The following is a 25,558-nucleotide window of genomic DNA, read 5'->3' as shown; positions in this document are numbered from 1 at the left end:
GCTGATTGGCTAAGAGAAAAGTCGTTCACGCGTTACTGTTTACCTGCCCTTGGAAGCGAGTAAAGGAGGAAGGGCTGCCATTGGTTTGTGAGTGACTGCTCAGGTGAGTTACCTGGGTGACTATTTATATCAATTAGCGATTTAGCAGCGTCATGGTATAAATAGGGGGTACAGGATGAGCTGTGCTGACAGGAGAGGGTTAAACAGGGGACTTCTGCCTCGCAGGGTCACTTCACTGCGACCCCTAGCCTGTTCTGCTTGATCACGGGTGGTAGCATGGAGCCGCTGTGCATGACTTCAGGAGTTGCATGCACTCACAGAGTAGGGTGACCGCATCTCTCCACTTACTGTGACATGAATGGGAACTGTGTGCTGACCTCATAAGTGAGCAGGATGCACCTTTGCACAAGGTATATTGTGTAACTGGAGACATGCAAGTGGGACTGCAGATGATCCTGAAGCCTTACAGTAGTAAAGCCCTTTAATAAAGTTATATGTATGGGAACAAGTGAGAAATGCATTTAAATGGAAGTTCGTGCAGAGGATAGCCGTGGCGGTTATTTGAATGCCTCTCCTGTGGGGTAATGCACGGCTGCTGCTGCTGTGTATGCGACGAGGCCCTTGGATTGGAATGATGAGGTGCCTGTAATGTTATAAACCCGGGCATATGGTTTGGCTGTTGTATGGATCTAATAGATACACAATGCGTGTTTGTTTATTCCATTTATAAAAGCACATTCTCGCAGGCAGGCGTCGTCATTAGCGATGGGAGCGTTAGAATTCTGCAGGTTGGATGCGTTGAATAACAATAGATTGCATTATTGCTGTTGTTAAAGTTTTTGTTAGAAATGTTTTTTTTCTTCATTCAGATGCAAACCAAAATAAAGGACATCTGACGTAGTTGGCTATTCGGTTATAAGCCTTATTAGTCTGCGGTAAGTACGTGTGAACATCCTATGCAAAGGGACATTTTCCTTAGCTGATAGCTGAAGCAATAATGGAACCGCAATAATTAAAAGCAAAACAGACAATTCAAGAAGGTACAGGAGGGATTCATTTTAATGGAGGAAAAATGTTATAATCTAAATTGTAATGTAAGGAGATGGTAGTGGATAAGTGGAGCAGCCTCCCAGCAAAAGTGGTAAAGGCCAATACAATGAGGGTATTTAAACATACATGGGATAGGCATATGGCTCTTGAATCTAAGATGAAACCAAGGACTGATTAAGGTCTGGGTCTTTACAGGAGCAATGGGCAGACGAGCTGGGCCATCAAATTCTATGTTTCTATCACCGTTCTCCGTATGCATTCCATGTTATCTGTAGGCATATGCTGTATCGTGTGTCATAAATTGGGTTAATCTTCATTGATTAAAAGCCGCTGTGAATGATCAGGTCCTGGCCGTTTTCTACATGTATGTTGTTATATTACTATGACAGCTGGGGCACAATGTGTCCGGGAACGTCTTAGAGGTACACATGGGATGTTAACCCCTTACGGAGCAGGCTGTTTTTTTTGTGTGTACCCACACAAGTTATATATTGTTTTATCAGAACATAGAAGGTACCAATATTAGACCACTCTCTAAGCTTATTTAATGCCATGACATGCCAGACACGTCATTGGTCATTGAATGACTGTTTTTCTGTGATGTGCCTGGCATGCCATTGGTCGTTAAGGAGTTAAAGGCAGATGCGTTGAAACCTCTTCTTTCCCTGGGTTATAGGCGCCGACCGCCTGCCTGTTATCCAGTGGATCTCTGTATTGATTATGAAAGAACATTTCACCAGAAGGCTTGATGAGTTTCGAGTAACTTTGTTTATTCTTCTAGGATCCTGTAAAGTAACGTTATGGATGAAACAGAGTTAAGGAGGCTGTCGGTCGGCCATGTATTGGGTGTGCTCGCCGTTATTTCTTCTCTATCCATTCCTCCTCTGTTTCTTGATAACTTTTCAATTTTGAAGACGCACACGGCATGGCTGTGTATCTGCTCGGTTTTTGTCATCGCTGTCAACGTGGTATTACTTTTAACACTGAAACCAAACCCTTCACCCAAAAGAATTTCATTTGGAAACAAGGTAAGATCTCCTTCCTTAGAATAAATGTGAGTTTGCGAGCAGGGCTCTCGCCACCTAATGAATCGGTTTGTTGTCGATTCTCGTCTTGTTGGACCCCCTGAATATATGTATTGCATTAAGCGCTGCGTAAATTGTTGGCGCTATATATAAATGAAGAAAAATAATAATAATAAATGACATCATGTTCTTGACTGTACCTGTGTAATCGCAAGATCATATGTGGCAAGATCATGACTACACACACTGCTTTACTTGGTATTTTCATTTATCATCGAGGGACCTCCGATGCTCTCTGAAAGGCAGCTATTGTAACATAAAGACCCGGACTCGAGCTGCGAGGTGGAGTCCCTGTTTGCTTGTGCGGACAGAAACTTGCACAAGATATGTTTATCAAATTGTGGGTTCAATGAGCATTCCCTCTTCCAGCACCTATTGTTGTTAAGAGTTCTTATGTTTAGTAGATCTGGGATTTGAATAGACCTCAGATTTTTCATTAGCAACAAGAGGGAGCCCATGTACCGTGGTAAGGAATCAAAGTGTCCCCCATTTGGATTTTTTGCACCTCCTTTGTTAACTGAATAATATCATAGAAGACAAATTGTACAAACTTCATGCAAGTTTGGAGACTGAAAATGCTCAGGGATCACGTTTGTCAATTCTGCTTTCAGATGGACCCCAGATGCTCATTTGAGCAGGGTCCTCTTCCACCTCTAAGTCCAAATCGTTAGGTGCTGCAGTACGTAGGTCTTATTTCACCACTGTACAGTACTCTGGCATATGATGGTGCTATATGTGTTAAGTTATGGTGAGTAAAGGTGATGGGAAAACCCTTCCCCTTAAAATTAGGGTAGTAGAAGTATTAAACATTCATCTACAGACACCAGACAAGCCAGAAGGCTTGTTTTTCCCTCAAAAATCTCATGGCGCTGCCACAAGGCATTCTGGGTAGGCGCATGCAAATAAGGTCAACAATAATCGCCTTTTGCGTGGTATTAGTTTTATTTCACCTACTCACACACTTTGCTTTCACATCAACACCGTGGACTTCGTTCAAAGGACAAACTGCACTTTGCAAAAGGAAATTCTATCATTATTAAAGTAATTATAGATTGTTTACCAAAAATCATTTGTTGGAATGTGTCTCATTCTGCCTTTTTCTTTTGTAGGTAAATAAATTTTCCCGGTCCTGTCTGTACTTTTTTATTTCCTGCTTGCTGTTTCATGCGATTATAGTTCTGTACGGTGCCCCGTTATTAGAGTAAGTAGTAATGCTGCTATTATAATTTGGGGAAATAATATTTTACATGCTGCATTGATTCTGGTCTGTATCAATTCCGTTTAAAATTTCTTGCGTCACAAAAAATACACCAGTTTCATAAAAAAAAAAAGTTAAATTATACCTGTTGGCATCGGTATTCCTAGCGTCCATGTCCTTGAAAACAACCCTTCCACTTATCACCAGCTTATTCTTAATATTTAGGTTTTAGATATTATATTATCTATTTAATGTATTAAAACATTTTTTAAAAAACAAATCTTCTAAACCAGAAAACTTTACACAAAGTGTAAACACTGTGACGGATAAATGATGTGATATAACAAAAAAAAAATCAGTTTATTCTATTTGAAAGTAAAAATCAGATAAAAAAAAAATATATATATATATGAAAAAATGTAACATGAATATTTGTCTTTCAGGTCAGTGGCGGAGACTTTCCTGTTTGCCGTTCTTTTGTCTTCGTTTACGACGTCTCGCTGTTTGTGTATTCTGGGGCCAAACTTCCACGCTTGGATTCGGGTATTCAGTAGAGATGGGTATGTTAGTGGCAGCGGATTAGTACTTTCTTGTTCTTGTATAAAGGTTTTTCACTGCAGTTTTCTGTATGTAGTCAAACAGTCTGCGATTTTTATATCTTCCGGCTCCTTAAGCCAAACTGTAATTATCCTTTCTAAATATTTAATTATGTACTACTCTTGTATATGCGCGACATAAGTGTTAAGGTTTTAAAATATGCTATTTTCTGCAGTTCTTCTTCAAACGCTTTTAATAGAGACTCTTCTTTTTTTTTTTTTTTATGCGCTTTTTAAGTGACAGAGAGCACTGAGAAATATAAAGTGGCATTTATAAATAATGCAACTCATTTTTTGTTAAAATTTACCACCTTTACAACCCTTTTGAATTCAAACGGCTTTACACAGTGCATTAATGCCTGTATTTTGATGACCTTATTGAGGGGTTTCCAGCTTTTGTCATTCTCTTAGGATGTTTGTTCAGAGAGGATTTATGAAGATTTATCAGCACTAGTTGCAGTTTTAAGAACAAAACCCTTGGCCCTTACTGCTGGATTCCCCCATGTCTGTGGCCACTGTAAGATACCATGCAAGATAATCATGCTTAAAAATGAGTTCTGTAATTTCTTATTTTGCAGGGCGATGTCTGCCTGGGATCACAGTCTCCAAATCACTACAGTATGCAGTGTGATCGGTGCCTGGCTGGGAGCGTTCCCTATACCCTTGGACTGGGATAGACCTTGGCAGGTTAGTGCCTCTATTACAGCTAAATGTATCCCAACACATGAATACCTATATTATAGAAATTATATTATATATCTCTAATCTCTATCTATCCCTTCCTTGGAAATGGTATTTCAGATTAATGATGTTGATAGTTGGCTTAGGGTAGGGTAAATATAAAATATAGTAAGAAGAGTAACCAGAATGAGCATAACATAAATTTAGGGATTAGAAGGCAAAAAAAGGTTTCCCTCATACAGAGTTTGTGTAAAGTGTCTCTGCGCGTCCAGCAGAGCGGTAAGTACCGGATCCTTAATGGACGCAACAACGGTAAAGACCACGGTATGGACCCTACTTACACCTAGGAGTACAAGTAGTGTCATTTATTTGCACAGAAAGCAGCTGTATCTGCTAAGTATTTATGACAAATGTAAATATAGTAAATGACACAATCCTTAATTTGCTTGTATGGTGTGAAATAGATATATCTATCTTTAATTTCCCTACTTTAACGAGTAGAATAAAGAACGCTAAACAAATATGAAAAGCAGTCTGTTGTAGGAAGAATTTACTAAAAATGTATTAAACCTGTAAAATTAGCTTGTTCCTGTAGCCCTAGACTTAAAATGAGACCCAAAGATGAAAAGTGAAACACACCATTTTATCTGGTTTGCTGTTATTGATTTGTTCTTTTGTTTTCACATCTCTACTGGCCAAAAAAAGTACATCACACATTGAAATATATGTATATTATTAAAGTAGACACAGATTAAGGCAAACGTATTACAGAACGGCCAACAAAATAAGTGCGTGTTTTAGCTGAGATACAATTAACCTTGATTCAAAAAAGACAAGTATCTGAATTTAACTTCCAACATCATCTTAAAGCTTTCACATCGGGGTGTCGACAAAACCATGAACCTTCAGTCATTTTGGAGAAAGTAACCTTTTCAACAAATGGACATTTCATGATTGGCAAAAAAAAAATGCCCTCACTTTCTATTCTAGTAAAATTATAATTTGATTTATTATTATTATTAATGTTCTTGTGCCTTCAAGATAATCAGATGAGGAGTAATATATCCAGACATGGAAGTATCCTCTGTATACCATCCTCACACGGGAGTTTTAGGCACATTGGTAGGAGATCTATAGTATAAGGAGTCTAAAAGGGTATTACATCCCTGGATAGAAGAAGAAACACAGTACTGGAATCTATTTCTAAACAAAGTTTGAAAACAGGTCTTATTACCATAGCAGCCACTGGAATGATCTTGCTGGTTTGACCTCTCTGCTGTTGCTATGGTGATTAGACATTTAAACCTTGTTTTTTAATTAAAATAAATCCTGCTCTTTTATATGTGGCATATAAAATGTATTTTGGTTTTTAGACAGATATCTTCTGAGTAATGGAGCTTTTATAATGCTCACCAGGTGTTTCACATGACCCCCGTCTGATAACTATGTATTGAATAGTACATAGGCTCAGGTCAATATTCTCGAGCAAGAAAATTAGACATACTCACAAAAGTGAGCAAGATGAGTCGGTGATGTTTTAGGACTGCAGTAGCCAAAGGGTAGGATGGAATTAAAGCTCCCATCATCCTCAGCCGGCTTTTGTTCAGGTTGACTGAAGGCCATGATATTTGTAGTTGAGGAGCACCTGAAAAGCATTGTTGGTCATCTTAGATCCTCCTGTAGACTTTCCTGTGCACTTAATTGGGATATTATTACTTTGACCAGGATCTAGTTTGCCATATATTTCAATTTAAAAAAAAAAACCAAAGCACTCTGCTACTCAAAAGCGCAGCTACGCACACAAATGCGGCAACACAAACAGCATCATGGAAGAAGATCAGGAATATCTGTAAGAAATGCCATTCATCCCTCAAAATTCCTGCAGCCTGATGTAAACCATCTGCATCTGGGGATGTTCTTTAGGGTCTCCAACGCTCCGCCGTTTGAGTCACCAGAGCGTGTGTGTCGGGGCTACTGGTAACTTCTGAAGTAGCCTTCCGCAGGGCGTAACACATAATTACAGCCAAAGTCTTCGATCATTAAGCTTTCCAGCCCCACTATATATGAGTATAATGAAATATCATACACCTATGCAACATATAGGGTAAAAGAATGCCTTTTCTATTCTAGAAACGCCCAAACTGTCTCATAAGTGCACTACAGCAAATCTGGCATTTTCATTGCAAAAGCATCTATAGTCCAATGTTATGGGGTTTGTTTATAACAATATGTTTAAAGGACTTTTGAGGTCCTCTCCATCAGAAAAGTTTCCCTTTGTTGGACACATAGCATTACAAAAACTCACTCTAATCCCAGAAAAAACATTAAAAAAAAATAAAACCTCCCATAAACCTGGCATATTTGCTGTAGAATACCAACAGGTCTGCTTATCCAAAGATTTTTCTTTTATGTTAAAAGTGTCCCAAATGATTTCTGGTGTAACTTTTACAAAACCTTGATCAATAAATTCTTTGATCATCCCCTCCCCCAACACTTTATATTTGCATTGCATAAAAGGCATCTGTGTTTCTGCTAGGGGGTAGACTGTTAGAAAATAATATGCACCCCAAGGATTAATAAAAGAACCAGTGTTGTTTTAGATCTATTGGGTCTCTATAAACCCAACAGTGTGTCATTGTGAGCCATTACTGACCCAGCAACTGCCTTCTGATGTCATCAGCGGCCCTGCCAGGGAAGTATCACCAACCAAGTATAGGGTATCGAAATGGTGTGCTTTACTATAGAAGGGTTGTCTTCCTATATTTTGGGTTTAAATTTTTTTTTTATTTTTATCTGTGCGTTAAATCAAATTATGGAGAGGATAAAATTGTTTATTAAGGGGTGTACCTAAAATCAGGTTCTTACCATAAGATTAATTAGTTGTAAATCCTTATATAATTAAGGATTTTTGGCAAGTTAATTGTTTAGAGGGATTGCGGGAGATGCTGGCATGTTTTACACGCACACTGTGTTCATAAACAAAGCGAAAAAAGAAGTCTCTACCTTTGGCACGAGTGCATGAGCGTTTCTCAGCCTTTACGAGGCTAAATTGATTTGAATAATACGGGTAAATCATCAGAATTCGAAAGCAAACATAAGTAAACTGATTAACAAACGTATGTATCGCTTTAAACCAGGCATTTAAGAACGCTGAGATCAGCATTTGTGGTTAGGAGGACTTCACAAGCTTCATTAAGAGGAAGTGTCCAAAAAAAGCACCCCCCAAATACTTCCTCTTTAATCTGATGGAAACTTGGATTTAAGAGCTCCAACTCCCTCTTATTGGTGTGCTTTTAAAGTGTTACACAGTCATGTACCATTAACCTTGTTCCTACCCTTCTGATCTTCAAAATAACGCCGTATTCGCTCTGAATGGTTGTGCTGAGCGGTTTCTTTTCGTTGCAGGTCTGGCCAATTTCCTGCTCGCTCGGTGCAACTTTTGGGTACGCGGTTGGTCTTCACGCGGCACCGGTATGGATTTATTGGAACAGGAAGAAGGTGACATACAAGAGCCGATAGCAATCACAAGCAGGAATATACCGCGTGCCAATCGCACCGGGCAAAAGGACTTGAGCGTGGATGACCAATGGTCTAGGTCAAGAACGTTGATAGATGTGTCCGTATTCCATGACCTCAACACACTTCTACTTTGTTTAAGTTATAACCCTGAGAAAACCTAGTTTTAAAAGGTGTGTACCAGACGGTAATTTTTTTTATGTTTTCACTTTGGAAAGCATGGTGTTGCAGCTTAATAAATAATTTATGCAGCCGTGGTACAAGATTTATGTGCGACGTCAGAGCGAATGCTTTCGCACAGCAGACCAGGTCAAAGGTGCCCATGTTTCACGTGATCAGACAGCAGTTAATACATCTCGATCCTATCCTTTTCTTCATAGGGTTTTTCTTTGGAGTTAAAATAGCTATAATAGACTCATCAAAAACAGCCTTTAGTCCTTTTTGGGTCAGGGCAGAGCACTCAACGTAGCAGCACGCTCCAATCTGCAAAAAAAACCAAAAAACACGTAACCAAAATTGTTCAGCTTCAATTATATTCCACATTTTTACTAAGGTATGGCGTCTGTAATAAGGAAGGTCAGCTCACACGAGCTGTACAGGACTACATACTGTATAAATACTAGGCAGAGCTGTGGTTGATCCTCAGTGAAAGCATTAACACGTGCAATGGAAAACACTGATGAAAAGCAACGTCATGTATGCGATGTAAAAAATAAGGAGAGTATCTTAATGATCATAGAAGAGCGTAACAATCCAGCAAAAAAAAAAAAAAAGGTAATTTGTCTGGAAAAAGACTTTGTCCTTGAAATAGGTCTTGTTCCTCGTCCGGGAATTTATCTTACTGGGAATCATCAAGGGAAAACTGTTGGCTTTCTGAATTTCGTCTTATCGGTAAAATAATCCAAAAGCAGAGTGAAGAATTATACCTATTTGATGTTGGTAACGTTAAAATTGCAAAAAAGTAAAAAAATTGAATATTTGTCACCTATGCAAGTAAGACAATGTGTCTCACAACAGGCAGCTCTTGGACTTATTACTCATGTAGAATACCATAAAAATGTGAAAATTTATTTTAGTGTCTTACTAAAACAAAATGTCACCCGAGAAATATCTAGTTTATTTAATTTGTGAAAGCTTCCTTCTGCTTTAGTCCTGGATACGCAATACTAAATCATAACGTTGCTTTGATTTATGGAGATGGATACATTCAAAGCATAATATAAATAGTGGCAATATACTGCCTTCCGCTGCTACGTAAAAGTGCCCCATGTGCTCGGGGTGCCCGCCGATTCCTTACTTTGTTTTATGTACAAATAACGTTTGAGGAGCACCCCCAAAACCTGTTTTTATACGCTTGGTAGGGTTTGTATGTAATTTTTGAGCGCAAGAGATGTCACCAAGGGATAAGGAGACCTTCGTTTTTTAACATTGGATGAACGGACTCACCGCAGGGGGTCCATCAGCAGGCAAGCTACTGAACGGCCAGTGGATATGGAGCTTTTTGTTTCACTTCGCTTTCTAATATGTAGGTCGTTAAAACACAAGAAATGGTAACACAACCGCGAAGCAACAGAAACATGACACACGACCCGACGTTTTATTCTTTTAATCTGAGCACACAGCGGCTCTGTTTCTGTGATTCTTTATAAACGGGGCTTTAGTCGTTCGGTTGCGGTGATTTATTAATACGCTAAGGAGTGAACGGGAAGCTGTATCGCTTCCTGAACCCCCGTTTTCTCTAACATAATGAAAACGCACATTAAAAACGCATGATTCTACCAGAATAATGCATTCTAACGACAGACAGCGGATGCCTCCACACATCCTAAAGAATAAAACATTAGACGTCTTTACCTCTTTTGCCAACTTCTGCCCGTTTTCCATAGTAATGGGTTTTTCCTTTACATCGTTTAGTTTTGCTAGAGTCTTGGGATCATCTCTTAGGTCGATCTGCAAGCAAAAAGGTTTTTTTTTTTTTCCTTTAACTTTCTTACTAAAAGATGAAAATAGAGAATAGAACATTTTGGCCTCAATAGATAATAGAAGGAGGCCAAGGTTGTGCATATACTCAAACAATAAGATGGATAATTCAAAGACGGACAAAGCACTCGATCAGCAGACGGGATCCGCTTTAAACATTGTGTTCTCTCTGATAATGCATACCATCGTGTCAAAAAGTTTTTACTAAAGCAAAATAGTGGATCCTACTTGGAAATATATACCGTATTGGCTCGAATATAGGCCGCACTTTTTTCCCCCACTTTAAGTTTTTAAAGTGGGGGTGCGGCCTATATTCGGGGTCTAGCGCCCGACGCCCGGGACATGCAGTCCCGGGCGCCGGGCAGGCAGCGGGGTTAGGATACAGATCCCCCGCAGCGGTGCAGGGGACCCGTATCCTACTGTCTGATACGCTGAGACAGCCTCCCCTGCCAGCACTTCCCACGGGGGGGGGGGGGCCGGCACGGGAGGTTGTCTAAGCGCTTTACCTCTGCCCACCCCCGACTTACCGGAGCAGACTCCCGGGTGTCTTGCGGGGCCGGCGAGGGACATCTACGCAATACGCGTATGCAACTTCCGGTACCGGGGGGGGGGGGGGGAGGAGGACAGTGGTAGCATATCGGGGGGGGGGACAGTGGTAGCATATCGGGGGGGGGAGGACAGTGGTAGCATATCGGGGGGGGGGACAGTGGTAGCATATCGGGGGGGGAGGAGGACAGTGGTAGCATATCGGGGGGGGGGAGGAGGACAGTGGTAGCATATCTCGGGGGGGGGACAGAGTGGCAGCATGTTTTTTTGGTGCTTTTTTAAAGAAAAAAAACTTTTTCTTTAAAAACACACCAAACTTTTAGGGTGCGGCCTATATACGGCGGCGGCCTATATCCGAGCCAATACGGTATATATTTTAGGACGCAAATCTTTAATTGATAGCAAAACCCAAACAGACTTCCCGTCAGTGTTCAGCGAGTCACATTTTCTTTAATTATGATACCATGTCTCGGTCTCCAATACGGGGTTTTTTTATGTGAAGCGCTATGCAGGGTCAGTCCCATTGTGCTTTGCTCAGCCCTGGATGATGCGTGGTTATATCAGCCCAACTTCTTGGACTCTTACGAGGGTTGGCACTTTATAACGTATAATGAAGTTGGTGAATTAAACACTGTAGATCCTCAGCAAACGCATTTAGCGAATAAACCCCTCTCTATCCCTCTCCCAGTTAATCACTGTTATTCTACTAAAGAGTATATGGGGGTCAGGTATAAAGAATGGTTTTAGGAATAACCCCCATTGTGTTTCCACTAAGCTGTCTGTATGTACATTCTAAATGACAGCGTCCAGCAGATGCCGTGATGTCATCAAGATGCATGGAGCGGGACGGTGTTGAGGGAATTGCATACATCAGCAAACACATCTGTCCTGCAAAACTAAACAGATTTCCAGGAAAACAGAATTTGTATTTGTTGCTTTAAGCATTCACCCAAAGGGGTATAAGGCTGGTGCTGAGCATTGTAAACGCAGTAGTCGCTCTATAAAATAAACCCATCTAATTTCAGCTACGTTTAGCCATATGATGCGTAAAAAGACCATTTTCAGCCCGACGAGCTTTCCCAAAACTCGCAGCACTGAGCCCTACCGCACATGTGGCACATACAAAAAATCTAGCCTGTCAAGACCAGCTGCTTGGCCTCCATCAGTTAAACCTGAGTAGCCGCTGTGTGAGGCTAGATGGAGCGAGGCATTTAAAGGGCCAGATAGTCATAAAAACAGAATTTGATGGCAGATAAAAGCCATTCAGCTCATCCAATCCTATTTTTCCTGCTGTTAAGACTCAGACTTTAATCAGTCTTTGGAATAGCAGCAACTATTCAACTTCATTCGGTTAGGGTTGGTTTGGTTTGGTTTGGTATACACCTGGCCTATAATACAGACAGTACAATGAAATGTCTACATAATCCTCCTCCAATTTGGCTTTGTGTGTTATTGCTTGCATCAGAAATTGGGTTTGCTTGCACGGGACAATTCTTACTATCAGCTGTCAAGAACAATGTGTCAGACCTAGAAATAAGGCTGTTATACGGCTCATACCAAAGAAGACGAGCTAATTTTCAGTTAAATGATTTTAAAAATTCTTAAAGAACCATTGGAGAAACGTTACAATCTGGTTTTAGGGAAAGGAACGGCCAAGAGTGCGCTATACTCTTAAGACAGCAATGCTCTTGTCCTCCAGTGTAAAAGTTCTTCTTTCTCCGACAGATGGGTGACATGATCTCTTTTTGAAAATGAAACTCTGCTTAATGATCTCTAATGCCCTATGGCATCAGCACATGGGTTGTGGACCTGGTAATGGAGTCAGCTCCTCTATGCCCAGTGTCACAGGGAAATCGGCAAACTTTAACCACCGATCTCTAGCACTACAGGCTTACGGCTATGCCAAGCAATAGAAGCACCTTCAATGTAATGGTATCCCCAAAAGGTAAGGAGGATCAGGACCTCAAATGATTCAAACAGGAGCGTGAAGTTAGACCGGTGGGGCTTACCTGTGTTCCGACTAATAAGAAAGGTACATTCGGTGCATATTCTTTTAGTTCTGGTACCCATTCCTCCTTTACATTCTGAAAGGACGCTGGATTAACCACAGAGAAACAGATCAGAAAAACATCGGTCATGGGATAAGACAGCGGTCTCAGCCGATCGTAATCTTCCTGGAAAAAGAAAGCATGATCAAAACTCATATAAAAAAAAACTAGTAAATTTAAAAAAAAAAAAACAAAAAAAAAAAAAACGCAGATTCAAGATATTGGATTTGTGAAAAACTATGAAACGGAATGTATGGGGGATCGAAGGGACAGATATACCCATCTACCAAGGGCTAAAGACGTGTGCATGCTTCTCTGGCACGGCAGGGGTTAAAGGCATTTGAAGCTGATGATCTATCTCAAAGGAGATCTTTTTTTTCTGAATTTCCTGTAAATGACATTCTGCCAGATAAAAAAAAACTTACATTAAAAATGACTCATCTGACGATCGAGGGGCAGAGGCTGAACATGGAGCGTACCCAGGACAGGCAGCGATAATACAGCTAAACATTTCCCAAACGGTGTTAAATATTAATACATTCCTTAATACCGACATGTCAGGAAAAAAACAAAATGTCTGCTGTTATACTTTGAGAACGGCCCCCCAAACGAATATATGTTAATAAGTCTCTTAATTGGAAAATATCCCACATGTGTGTGTGTGTGTGTGTATATATATATATATATATATATACATATATATATATATATATATATATATATGCATACATACATACATACATACATATTTTTGGAAGTTAAGGGGCACATAACGGAACATGCCCGTTTTATTTTGTAAGGCCTACGTCTCATTTTGGACTGTTTAGCAGCCTACCACCTCAAAATACCCCACAAAAGTATATATTTTTGGAGAGAAGAGCATTTTGCTAGGACAATTTGTACACTTATGTAAATATTTGGTCGAAAAGGAGCCATAACATTTGTCGTCAGAACAAAATAGACATGTGAATAGGTTTACTTAAGCAAAACATCAACTGACTGAACAAAAGAAAAGTCTAAATCAAGTCAGTATTTGGTGTGACCGCCCCAAACCGCATCATTTCCTCTGTGTTCACTCGCACAAGCTAGTTTAAGGTACTTGGCAGGCAGGACGTGCTGGCCTAGCAGTAAGCCTGGGAGGTGAGGGGTTTGGTGGAGCTGGTGTTGGGGCCTAGGTCACGCCATTGTTTTGACTGCCTACCGGTGCTAGCCGCTTCCATTACCGGTTGCGTCATCGCCGTGCACCTCCAGCACCCACCTTAGCACAGGGGGCACGGCCCATGAGTACCAGATGTACCCCACTGTGTGGATAGGGCCTTAGTACATTATTTTAGCACATGATAAGAATCCCGAACATTTTGGTGGGCAGAGAGTAGTTTTTGCAGTCCATATGGAGCAAATCTAATGAAAAATACTCCATGATATGCCTTAGAAGTACATGGCAGACAATTCAGTGCGATTCATTACAAAACAAACCACTGCGGTGGCTCAATAGAACAGCAAGCCTATACATTTCTGCCAAGTATAGAGCTGTCACTGCAGCAGCAGCATGGCATCAGTTCAAATTACGCTATAGAGGATCTCTCCAGAAAGAGTAAGAGGACTTTATTAAATAATTCCCCCCCAAGCTTCCCTCCTTAAGAAAGACAGCCCAACTTAGGAGGCCAAAACCTCCGGTCCCTCTATTCTCCCCTGCCCCCCAATGTGCAGTTGAAGACCAGCAGGCTCGTGTCCCCCACCGTGTGGGAGATTATCGGATCCGCGGAAGGTCCCTCACAGCTGTATCTCATAACATCATAAATAATAGGACATCCACATAGCATCTTGGTAGCGAGCTCTCTCTTCCTCCTCAAGTCTATTAAAAGGTAACAGTAGGAAAAAGGTTGGTGTATCTCGTAACAACCCCCCCAAAAAAGGCACAGTATATCCGGCTGCATCCCTTTTGTTAGCAAAGAACGTTGAATATTTACAATCCGCTGTTTCTGTTCATCTTGTAACACGTATCGAACAATAGAAGTATGAGAAAAGGGTTTAATTAAAACGTAGCGATAATTCAGAGGAACGGACGTACCGGATAGGAGCGTCTGATTCCGCTTTATAAAAAGGTTAGACTTGTTATTTCACGCAGCTGCGCCGGACACCTGGCGCTCTACACCCCGGCACACAACAACAGCCTCCAGACCGTGACTCCCCTTTTCATCCCACAAGTGATCTTTAAAATTCTGTTTTTCTATCCGTAAAAGTTTATTCTCAAAATGTCACAGCCTAAAATATCACGAATACCAGCTGTTCAGCAGCACAGCAACGTTTTAAAGCTCTGCTCCAACTACGAGCCGCGCGGCTCCCACTTTGGGAATCAAGATATTTTTTTCTCCTCAAACATAACCTTTACTGGTCAGAGCGTTCGGCTGGGTGATTAAAGCTGAGCCATTCTAACGTTTACCACAAGCCGTATGATAATGAGTCAGGGTGTTTGTATAGTAGATTGGGCTAAGATAACAGAACATGAAAGCATTACACAAAAATAAAGCCACACAGCACAATATATTATTTTTATATGCGTTATCTGCTTTGTGGTTCCCTGACTGGCCCAGTCACAGATGGTTTAGTTGTGGTTCTTCCACTCCACATATTTGAAGTTTATTTTCTACATTCAAATCAATTTTATTTGTACTGCAGACTTTCCCCCCCACAAACCGTACAAAAAAACAATTTTGTTGAGTAAAAAGAAATCCCATCAGTAGGTACAGGAAACGGGTTGAGCTTGATGGACGCAAGTCTTTTCTCAACCTAAACTACTAACCGAAACACATCCCAGCACCCAGCGTAATCACACTGAACCGACATCGTTATGGAATCACAAACTAAACCGAACCGGTTAGCGTTGGAGAAAAATGTATTCCAAAATCTCTAGGACAGCATCACCAAATCCAACATGCTCGCTGATCACAGAGTACCCGGAGCTGGGGCCGTACACCGTGACGTCAATATGAAGTTCAATTACAAATTGGCAACGCTTCCTTTTGTGATCTTTATACCAGCGACCATCTGCTGCGTCTGGGGTATAGAAGAGAAATCCTAGTCTAACTTCTCCCGAGTGATAGAATCCAGAGCAGCCAAAAATAAATGCTGGGCTCGAGTCCAACGTTTAACCATGAAAGAGCATTACGACCGCGGCTTCAACACGAGGACTACGTGGAATACTTACAGACACATGCCAAGATCTCAAGGAACTGCCACCACCTCAAAGCACCACCAGCATCTCTTGTGAGGACATCCATACATTTAATCCAGATATTTATGGCATTCATACATAAAGTAGGTCACCTACTGGAGATGTTCTTTAGCAATCCCACCAGAGAGGACAAAAATCAGCCTGGAGCCCCAAGAAGACTTAAGTATTAACACCGATTATTATAAATAAATAAAAATCCCGCCATTTTTTTTGTGTTGTCCTGGAAACAAAAAGTCATCAAGAACTTGGCCCCCTTTGCCTTGGAGGCTACAACAAAGCAGAAGAACCTCACGATTGCACCTGTTTTCACAAAAGATTAAGAAGCCTCAGCAGTGAAAGCCAGGACTCTTTATCAGAACACTGAATAACCCAGGAAACCCTGGGGTTAATTTATATTCTTCAAAACGGGGTCGCTGAAACTGCATCTCTCCTGCAACACCTCTCACTTTAGTGAATAAACCCTTGGCAGTTATTGTAGGAAGAGACAGAAAAGACACAACGTTGCGATAGTAATATTCAGAACACACACCGGAATCTGGACTATATTCGACAATAGATGCCGCCGACAGGAGGGGATTTGGCCAAGATGCACAACGTTTCTTCATGCGGTGAATGTTTCTTTAAGAAAAGATTTTGCTGCAGCAGTAAAAACATTTCAAAAATAAGAAATAGCTAAACCCGAAGACAGTTAAATTACAGACCGCAGAAAACTCCAACTATATGATAGACAGGAAACAAACTACAGCTGTCAAGACCTTGGAAAAATGATAGATATTGGGCTTCAGCGGGAAATAAAAAAGAATTTAAGAAAAAAAAAAAAAAAAAATATATATATATATATATATATATATATATATATATATATATATATATATATATATTATACACACATATATATTTTTATTATTTTTATTTTTTTTTATATTTCATATCTCCCGACAAGTACAACTCTGACTCTAGTAACTACTGTTTTTTTTTTTTTTATTGTTTTCAGCCAAAAATACAATTCATTTTGGTTGCTGTGCAGAGGCAACGCTCTTTATCTTACAAATAAGTTTTTGAAGCAGAAAATCGCCGATGGAATATTTACTGCCAGACTGCTTTACACGCTTATTATTCAGGGCTACGAAAGGTTGTTTTTGTATTTTACAATAATTCAACTATTCATCTGGTTATTGTTATTTCTCTAACTGTATTTATTAATATTTCACATTTTCCCACACTTTCTTAATTAGAATTAACCAGACGGGTAAAAATAATACTTACCAGATGACAGTCTCAAAATCACTATTATATATATATATTATAATATAAGATAATATAAGAAACTACACGCAAAGAGAAATGCAATTACATTTTTTATTAAAGGAATTCTCTTTTTAGGTATACTTGACATTAGTTTGACATCTTCATGTGGAAGTACAAAATGCGCAGACCTTGCTGCATGGGGTGTTTGTAGACCCCTCACGAAGTATATATTCTGTTTTGGCACTAAATGACTAATTATAGTGAAAAAAATGAAAAATGCCAGTTTTGAACTAATCTGTCAGTGGTGCGTTAACTAAGAACTTATTATAGGAGTCAGAAACATTAGATGTTAATACACCGTAGTGGGCCCCTAAGACCTGGATGCTGCTGCAGCCCAGGGTGGGATCCCTTAATATCCCAAAAGCCACGCACCCTTCCAGCAGGTGTTCTTTGAGCTCACCCAAGAACCATTCTGGGGATGGGGTCTCTAGATCCTGAGGGGGGGGGTTCTCCGCGGTCATCTGAATCCGGAATGACCGTGTCCCGCTACATGTAAAGCTGAAGGCACATAGCGGTCAGTCTTGGTTATCGCTGTCCACCAGGAGCAGAGACCTCCATGGTCGGTTTCAGAAGAAGCATTCGGGGAATGGTGACTACGTGGGCCATCAGATTAACCCTTAAAGCAATTAGCTCATCACATTTGCAGTTGGGTACCAAACATTGGACTCACCTGTCCTGCAGTGTCATAAAGCCCAAGCAGGTACTGCCGTCCACCAACGGTAACACTGACTGAAGAAAAGACATCAAAGTTAGTGATTCTGTTCTCCTGATGCATCCGGTTGAGACCAGCAACGACCCGTAAACGGAGCGCAACCCGGTGTCCTCTGCAGAGTCCTTCATTTATGAAAAGGCGAGCCTGGTACCACCTACCGCCAGTACCGGATCACAGCTCGGGACATTTGGCACTCTAACTTCATTTAGCGTCCTAATCAGGCTCAACGGATCACATTTTGAAGCAGGGCCACCTAACACCAGTCGCCAAGGGCCACAAACACAACTCATGATTATGATTGACACCATCTGTGACAGAAGCTTGTTAAATATTATATATATATATATATTAATCACATCTTACAATGACCCTGGAATTTTGGCGTCCGTGGCCTTTGGGAACATGTTGATGAAAGGATATATATAAAAATGTCATTGGAATATTTAATAAAGCAAGAAAACTTTTTCATATTGAACCCGTTTACGTGGTCGAGTTTTACTTTGTCTTTTATCGTTTGGGGTAATTTAGTAAAATTTGGATGCCAAGAGTTCCGCATCCGCACAGAAAGTAACGCGCGGCTTATTTACGGCAGATAAACTCTTTTTAGAACTCAGCCGGCACATTTTTTCGTTTGATGTCCTCGATCCCCTAATCATATTTTCTTTATTTGCAAATATATTTACAGTTATAAAGATAAAACACCAAATTTAATTTAAACAGCTATAATTACAGACAGCAGAGCCCCGCTAGTAAACCTCGCAGCCGCGCGTCTACTGCGTAAATAAACAAACTCCTGGGCTCGTCTTAGATTCAGGAGCCATACGCTTATCCCATACATGGTTACATTCCCCTACTGCATTAACCTCTACCACTTCTGCTCGGCTGCTGTTCCACTTATCAACCACCCCCCCAGTAAAGTTTTTTTTTGTATATCATCTGATATTTTGCGTAATAAACTTTGGTGAAGGCTGGGAGGGGGTGACAATTTATGCTTCTACAACAGTAAATAACTATGTTGTGCCAAGATCTTTCCAACCCAAAGATCTTACAGCTACCCCGGCATCTGGATAGCATAACAACTGGCTGGAGGCAATGAGGTTCCATATTGATCAAGTAGAATCAGGTTCTGCCACGGGCTGCCTGTGAATGATTCGGGTGTCAGGTGCTTTCCAGGAACAGGGAGATGTCTCCATAGTGTACAGCGCCACGGAATCTGACGGCGCTACATAAAATACATAATAGCCTTAACGGGAAGCAAGGTGGCCATCATACCCACCATCATGTCATCTTTATATTTAGCCAGCCTCGGGAGGTCACAGGGGAGGAAGAAGAGCACATGGCAGCTGGAGAAGGGCTTAACCCTTTGCTTGCCAGCGGCTGAAGCATGCATTGTTTTTAAACCCCGCTGTTTGCCAAAAATGATTGACAACTAAAACTTCCTAAGATGCTCTGCAGCTGCCGGAGATTGTTTTGGTTTCCATCCCGCAGCACATTGTAAAAAGAATCTGAAGTTTGACATAGTAACTCGTTTCTTATCATCCCCCCTCCCCCCACAGGACAAAGTGTCTACCACCCCTCCGGGGCAGATCATCAGACAGCGGCTTACCTGCATAGTGATCGAACACGGTCGGTACGTACTCCTCGGGGAAAGCATCGTTGGCGTAGCTCATCAGCAGACAAGTTTTGCCCACAGCCCCATCTCCTACCACCACGCATTTTAACATACTATTCCCGGTCCCGTTCGCCATGATTCCGAGCCGATCGTCATGTTACCGACGGGCCCCGTCTCGCTTGCTCATGTCAGACCGGTGGCTGGGGCAGATCACACATCAGCCCCGGCACCCACCCTCTTCCCGAAGTGTGCGAGTCCTGCTGCCTCCCCTGCCCCACAGATCATACGATGTATCATGAGACTGGAAAGAGGAACTTTGCTCAGCCTCGGCGTCTCCGCAGGGAAGCTGAACCGCTCTGCAGATCCAACCGATTTCCTCCTTAAAGTAATATTTGCCCCCTGAAAATGAAAAAGTGTGTAGTTTTGTCCCCCTCCCCCGAGTTCTCAGGGCACTGCACTTTCCGGCTTTGCAGCCTCAGCCTAGCTTGGATTGGGGGGTAGGGATAAGGCTGGCTGCTAATGTACAGCGTAAGGGACCGTCTCCAAAGCTTTGCAGCCGCCGATCAGTGTGATTCCTGCGCAGCTGTGCCACCTGTCGCTGCTTTACACGATGCTCGCTGGCGATACAGTGAGGTCACCCCCTCCCCTATGCATAGCTGCCAACTCACCTGGATCCTCAGCAACCCTAAAGCATCCTGCTTTTCTGTAGCTTTCACTCATTGGATGGGTAAAAGGGAAATGGTCCCCTGGACTACTCTGATTGGAAGAAACTGTCTCATCCTAGGACATTACTTTAGGCAGCATATACATTTACTATGGGGTCTATAGCGTAATAGGGGCCGCATGTAATTATGGTGTTGCAGATTTTGGTGAATAATGGCGAAGGCTAGCGGTGCTCCAATTGGACTCTCGTCGACATCTAAGAGATTTTGTTGTGTTTGTAGCCCAATGGCTGTAGGGGAGTCTGGGGGAGGACATACTGGCTACTGACATGTAAGCATACTTGGGAACTCTCTGGTTTGACTCTTAGGCTCCGGGTTCTCGCTCCAATCTCAGGGTCTCAGGATGAAGAAGCAGATTCTCTGGGTCACGCAGTCTGGACCCAACTCTCAATGTTCATGACCCTCACATCACCGAGCGTTTTGTTAGGCTTGTCCTTTTCCTGTTACAGTGAATGGGGTTCACCGTGCTAATCCATGTATGTATTGAGTATGCCCAAGGAAGCCTCCAAAGCCCCCAGCTTCAGGCATCAAAGGTCATCTTATCCATGTTAGAATATCTATATCATGAAAAAAAGGTTTATGCCTGAATCTCCATGTACTGCCATCCAATTAATGGAAAATACTTCACAATCCTGAGATAAAATGCCATTTCCACATTATTGTTTTTGTGGGGCAATTATGTCCAAGGGGTATGGATGCTGGCATTATAACGAAATTATGTTACGAAAGGAGGTCTCCAGGTCTGCCACACGAATACAGGAGTTTTCACTCCTTTGGGGCCACCAACTGCTTTGTGTCCTTGTCTCCTTTCCTGCAGCTCTGCTTCCTCCCTTGCCTCTTATTGTTCTTCTGCCTTTTTTCTTGGTCCACTCCTCCCTGCATCTTCTTCATGAACCTGACCTCCTGGATCCTATGTTTTGGTAGCCCCTTGTGCCCCGAGTAGCTTACACACAAACTGGCACACATTTGTACACACATACACTCTCACATTTGCACAGACCTACAGCACACACATGCACATACTCACACTTACACCCTACACACTCATGTTTACATATAGTCCCTCACTCACCCCTTACCTCAACCACAGCTTTCCTTCCAGCTGTGAGCAGCATCACATTTAACCGCAGGTCCATGTAACCTCATGTTACGTGACCCAGCTATGTTCCTGCCTCCATGACACCCCCCCCGGAGGATGCCGGTTTCTGAGTACACCTTCACCTCAGGAGGGGCTCTCCCACTAGCACACACACCCAAGGGGATACCTTTAAATTTACATGGTGTCCCCGCTTGGAAACGCATGGGGGGATTTTCCATGTCAAGCAACCAATATACTCACCGCTTGTCGGCTCCAGTGCTGGCTAGGCGAATGCTGCAGGCAGGGTTCTGTGCGTATGAGCGGAAAGCACTCCCATTGATTTCAATGAGAGCACTTTCCTGCTACAGGGGGAGGGAAGCTGCAGCTTCCGTAACGTAAGTGCATTCCCCCCCCCCTGTAAATGATGCATATAATTGTACTTACAAAGTAGTTTTATATGATTTTTTATGGAATATAACTTTGTTTATAAGGTAATACTCCTTGAATTTGAATTTGAAATTTGAATTTTTCATCGGTAATTTACATTTATCTTTATCTCACTTTATCTTTAGTCAAGACAAATGGAAATTGCATGGAAGGAAAGACCCATAATGTAAATTGACAAACACAATGTAACAGTTTACAGGGCAGTGATTTAATTAGCCATGGCGGAGGAGAACACTGAATAATGCATTGTAAGGTTTAATGATGGGTGTTATCTATGAGACACCAGTCATTTACTTGGAAGTGTAAATAAAAGGATGCAGGTCTTGATAAATAAATTGTGATGCGCTCGCAGTTGTACGCAGTGGTGTTTTTTTTGGTCATTAGTTTGATACCTGAAAACGTATGGCCCTTCAGATTATGTGTTGTTAACTTGACACGGCACAGACATTGTTAATCTTTGCAATTAGTGTCATTGTTCTCCTTTTCCTTACTCTGTACTTTGGGACACAGAGCTGACATTTTCTCCCTGCTGTCTACCCTGTAAGTATGTTCCAATCAAGCCTGTATAAAGTGTATTTTTTAGTCCATCTTCCCTGATTTGCCTATAAAAGTAAATATGTAACACAAAATGCTGCCCTCCTGCCTCTATGTATGTTTTGGATCTAAACACATAGCCCCATACCTTGAAGTTCTCGGAATTTGACCTGGAGTCTTCGGGTGAAGAGCTGCTTTCCTGGGTCTCCTGGTCATTCTTCTCTATCTCCTGTGCAGGGGCGTGGTGTTTAGCCACACCCACTCCCCACCAATTTCCACTCCCAAGCCATGTACTGCTCTCTGTTGCTAGCCCTGCCCCTTACACATCTAACCACACCATTGTGTTGCTAGCCCTGCCCCTTACACATCTAGCTAGCCCCACCCTCACACATCTAGCTAGCCCCACCCTCTTGCACAGCCGCTCATCCTGGAAAGTTCCTAATTATGTATGTCGCCCAAGATTTCAGTTGCCAAAAATGAGACACTTTTGTTGGAGGGGGATGGAAGGGGTTTACAAGGGTGGCTAGAGGCAGGGGGCATCTTGGGACACATTGAAGCAGAATGTTGGGATGTGGCCATGCCTGGGAACTCTCCGGGAGTCTCTGGGTCTCTAAGGAGAGCACCCCACTCCCCAGCCACTTCCCCAATGAAAATAGCGTGTGACACTTTGCCCAAAACACTAGGACCCTCCTAAGTGTTAGCTGTTAACACCTCTTGGGCGATCAGGATTTCTGTGGCATGTGGGCCAGTTAAAAGGGAGAAATCAGTGATCTCACCAGCCGGGCCACTAACACCACGGAGGAGCATGCTGAGTCGTCACACCCACAGCTCACGTCCGCCTGACGCCACTCATCCTTAAAAGCTGGGAGCTGCATAATCTGGCTTGAACAGTGTCTGCCGTGAGATATTTTTCTTTTAGAATGATTAAAACATCTAGAACTCAACCATCTGTTTTACAAAATGTATCTGAAATTCAGGGTTTGAAAAACGACGTGAATGAGAAAAGCAAACGTTTATGAACAAGTCCACTTATCTCCTGTTTTCATTTCCAAGGGCAGCATTTCACCTCCCTGTGTTTACTAGAGCCGGGCTTCAGCAGACAGGCCACAGAATGGGCCGCTAATATGTACACAACCTAATAACCTTGAAATCTAAAAAAAATCCTGGCTGCACCACATTGGAGTATATTAGGAGCTTTAAGTATTAAAATGTTAAATAACTCTGTATATTTACAATGCAGATCTCCGTGGAGCGGCTCAAGCAGAGTTTGTAATTTCACGGTCTTTTAAGCATAACCTCACTTTGTATGCAGAATAATTGGGATTTGGTCTACGGAACCTTTTCATCTATATTTATGCTGTAAGTATTTTGATTAAAATAGGGGTTTAACGCGGCAACACAAGACCATTTACCTTCATGAACCTCTAGCACATGACATCACTGTGCACTGTTGGTCATATAACACTTAATTTTTTTAAGTTTTTTTCCCCCATAATTTCTCCCTCATCGCTACATCTCACCCCTGTTGGATGTTCCCAGGTTTGGAACACAGGAGTGAATAGTTTTGGGCTTATGCCTATACTCCATCAGCCACCGTTAAGATTAGATGAAACATTGCAAACCACACTTAGTTGGTCAATAAACTATTTTTGTTGAGTTTTTTATTGCAAGTAAGGGTTGCAGAATTGTTTCTTTGAGAATATAGAAGGAAAATAAATAGTTGACTCACCTGCTAGCTCTCCACTGTGTAAGTGCGGAGCCGGGCATGTCTTTTGGGCACAGCTGTCTTCTGCACGGTTGGTTTGTGCCGTAAAGACCAGAGACAAGACAGCAGGTAGAAGCGAACACCAGCATTTACATGGAAAATGATCATTATAAGGAAATGATGCTGCAAACATTAATTTTAATAGAAGTAAGGGTAGCAAGTTATAAGAATGCATCACTGTATCTTCTATTATTTGTATTTATATCCGTGATATTTCATCAGCAATTTCACAATGTATTCTGCAAGGACAACACCTTCCTCCTTTCAGGAGACACATCCAACGCTAAATAATAACCGTGCCCGGGAACTCTCAGGGTCTCCGAGTGAAGGGGCAGAAACCCAGGTTTATGTAGCCTGGAGCTGACTCCTTCCTATTCTGTGATCCTATATATACTTTTGTTACCAGTATGTTATGGTTGATATCCCTGCTTGAATGCTGGTGACTCGAGTATATCTTTAAATATTGACAATTAAGTTAAGCTTTCCATCAGGACTGATATAAGAGCCACTTGGGTAACACATTTGGTAAGTCACAAAGGGCTATTAAATAGTTAATATTTCAAGATTCTCAGGGTCAGCTTATTTAAAAAGTCAGTGAGATGAAAATGTTTAGTGAGTAAATCATTATTCTGTAGTTCTCTGGAGCTTCAGTGAATTTATCCTAACACGGAAGAGGCCACTTTTCTTGGCGTGTGATTCTGCATGTAACCTAATACATGCATAACCCACATTAATGTACACAATGTGGTCCACAGCATGTATGTAAAACGAAAATGTACTTACAGTAAATCAATGCATGTACCGCAGAATATTATGCTGATATTTTTTCAAATTCCGGGAGCCGTGGAGGATTTTGGAAACTTTGTTGTTACTTCATTACTTCTCTAATTAAAAAATATAATGATAATAAAAATAATTTTCTATAGAAATAATGATTTTTTTCAAACTTTTGGTACTGTAGAATCTCTTCTTTGTGCAAATTGAATGCATCAAGTGTTAAACTGTTTATCACTGAACACTTCAGACACAGAAACTGTGGAACGCAGCTCTGCCACTTTGCGTTGGCTCACGCTGGATAAAGATGTTTTAAGATGATCCCTTAGCTGCAAGCGAACTAGCTCACCAAAGAAGGAGACGCTGCGCTTAGCAAGTTTGAATGTCATAAAATGCACTGTTATGTTTTAGTAATTGTATCACAGTTGACAGATGCTGCAGCAGTCATGTGATCAATATATGACCTCATAGGTCTCCCTTTCGTGATGCGTAAACTCCTGCTATCTGCCTTCTAAACTTATTTTCAACCTTAAACTCCATATGCCCCACTGTTTATTGTAATACTTTCTTTTTTTATACTTTTTTTTATTGAAGTACTACTTGTTGGGTATAATGTTCACACAGTAGTAGACATTCAAAGTACAAGTTAGTTGCATAGTTATAAGTACCTA

General features: G+C 41.6%; 2 protein-coding genes across 2 annotated transcripts; one reads left to right on the top strand and one right to left on the bottom strand.

Annotated features, from left to right (window-relative positions):
• The first annotated feature begins 20 nt into the window (after positions 1-20).
• PIGF (phosphatidylinositol glycan anchor biosynthesis class F) lies at positions 21-8,382 on the top strand. The gene is made up of 7 exons (XM_053458862.1): positions 21-103; positions 870-935; positions 1,832-2,078; positions 3,245-3,336; positions 3,777-3,893; positions 4,508-4,616; positions 8,016-8,382. Exons 3-7 carry the CDS (start codon positions 1,851-1,853, stop codon positions 8,127-8,129), a joined length of 660 nt encoding a protein of 219 aa, XP_053314837.1. The 5' UTR covers positions 21-103; positions 870-935; positions 1,832-1,850; the 3' UTR covers positions 8,130-8,382.
• Positions 8,062-20,033, bottom strand: RHOQ (ras homolog family member Q). Its single transcript, XM_053458863.1, has 5 exons — positions 19,562-20,033; positions 17,914-17,972; positions 12,662-12,826; positions 9,981-10,076; positions 8,062-8,609 (listed from the first exon to the last, which is right to left on the bottom strand). Exons 1-5 carry the CDS (start codon positions 19,701-19,703, stop codon positions 8,454-8,456), a joined length of 618 nt encoding a protein of 205 aa, XP_053314838.1. The 5' UTR covers positions 19,704-20,033; the 3' UTR covers positions 8,062-8,453.
• Between the last annotated feature and the right edge of the window lie 5,525 nt (positions 20,034-25,558).

Source organism: Spea bombifrons, chromosome 3, assembly GCF_027358695.1.
Source record: "Spea bombifrons isolate aSpeBom1 chromosome 3, aSpeBom1.2.pri, whole genome shotgun sequence".
Lineage (NCBI taxonomy): Eukaryota > Metazoa > Chordata > Amphibia > Anura > Pelobatidae > Spea > Spea bombifrons.
This window is presented reverse-complemented; position numbering and strand designations above follow the sequence as displayed.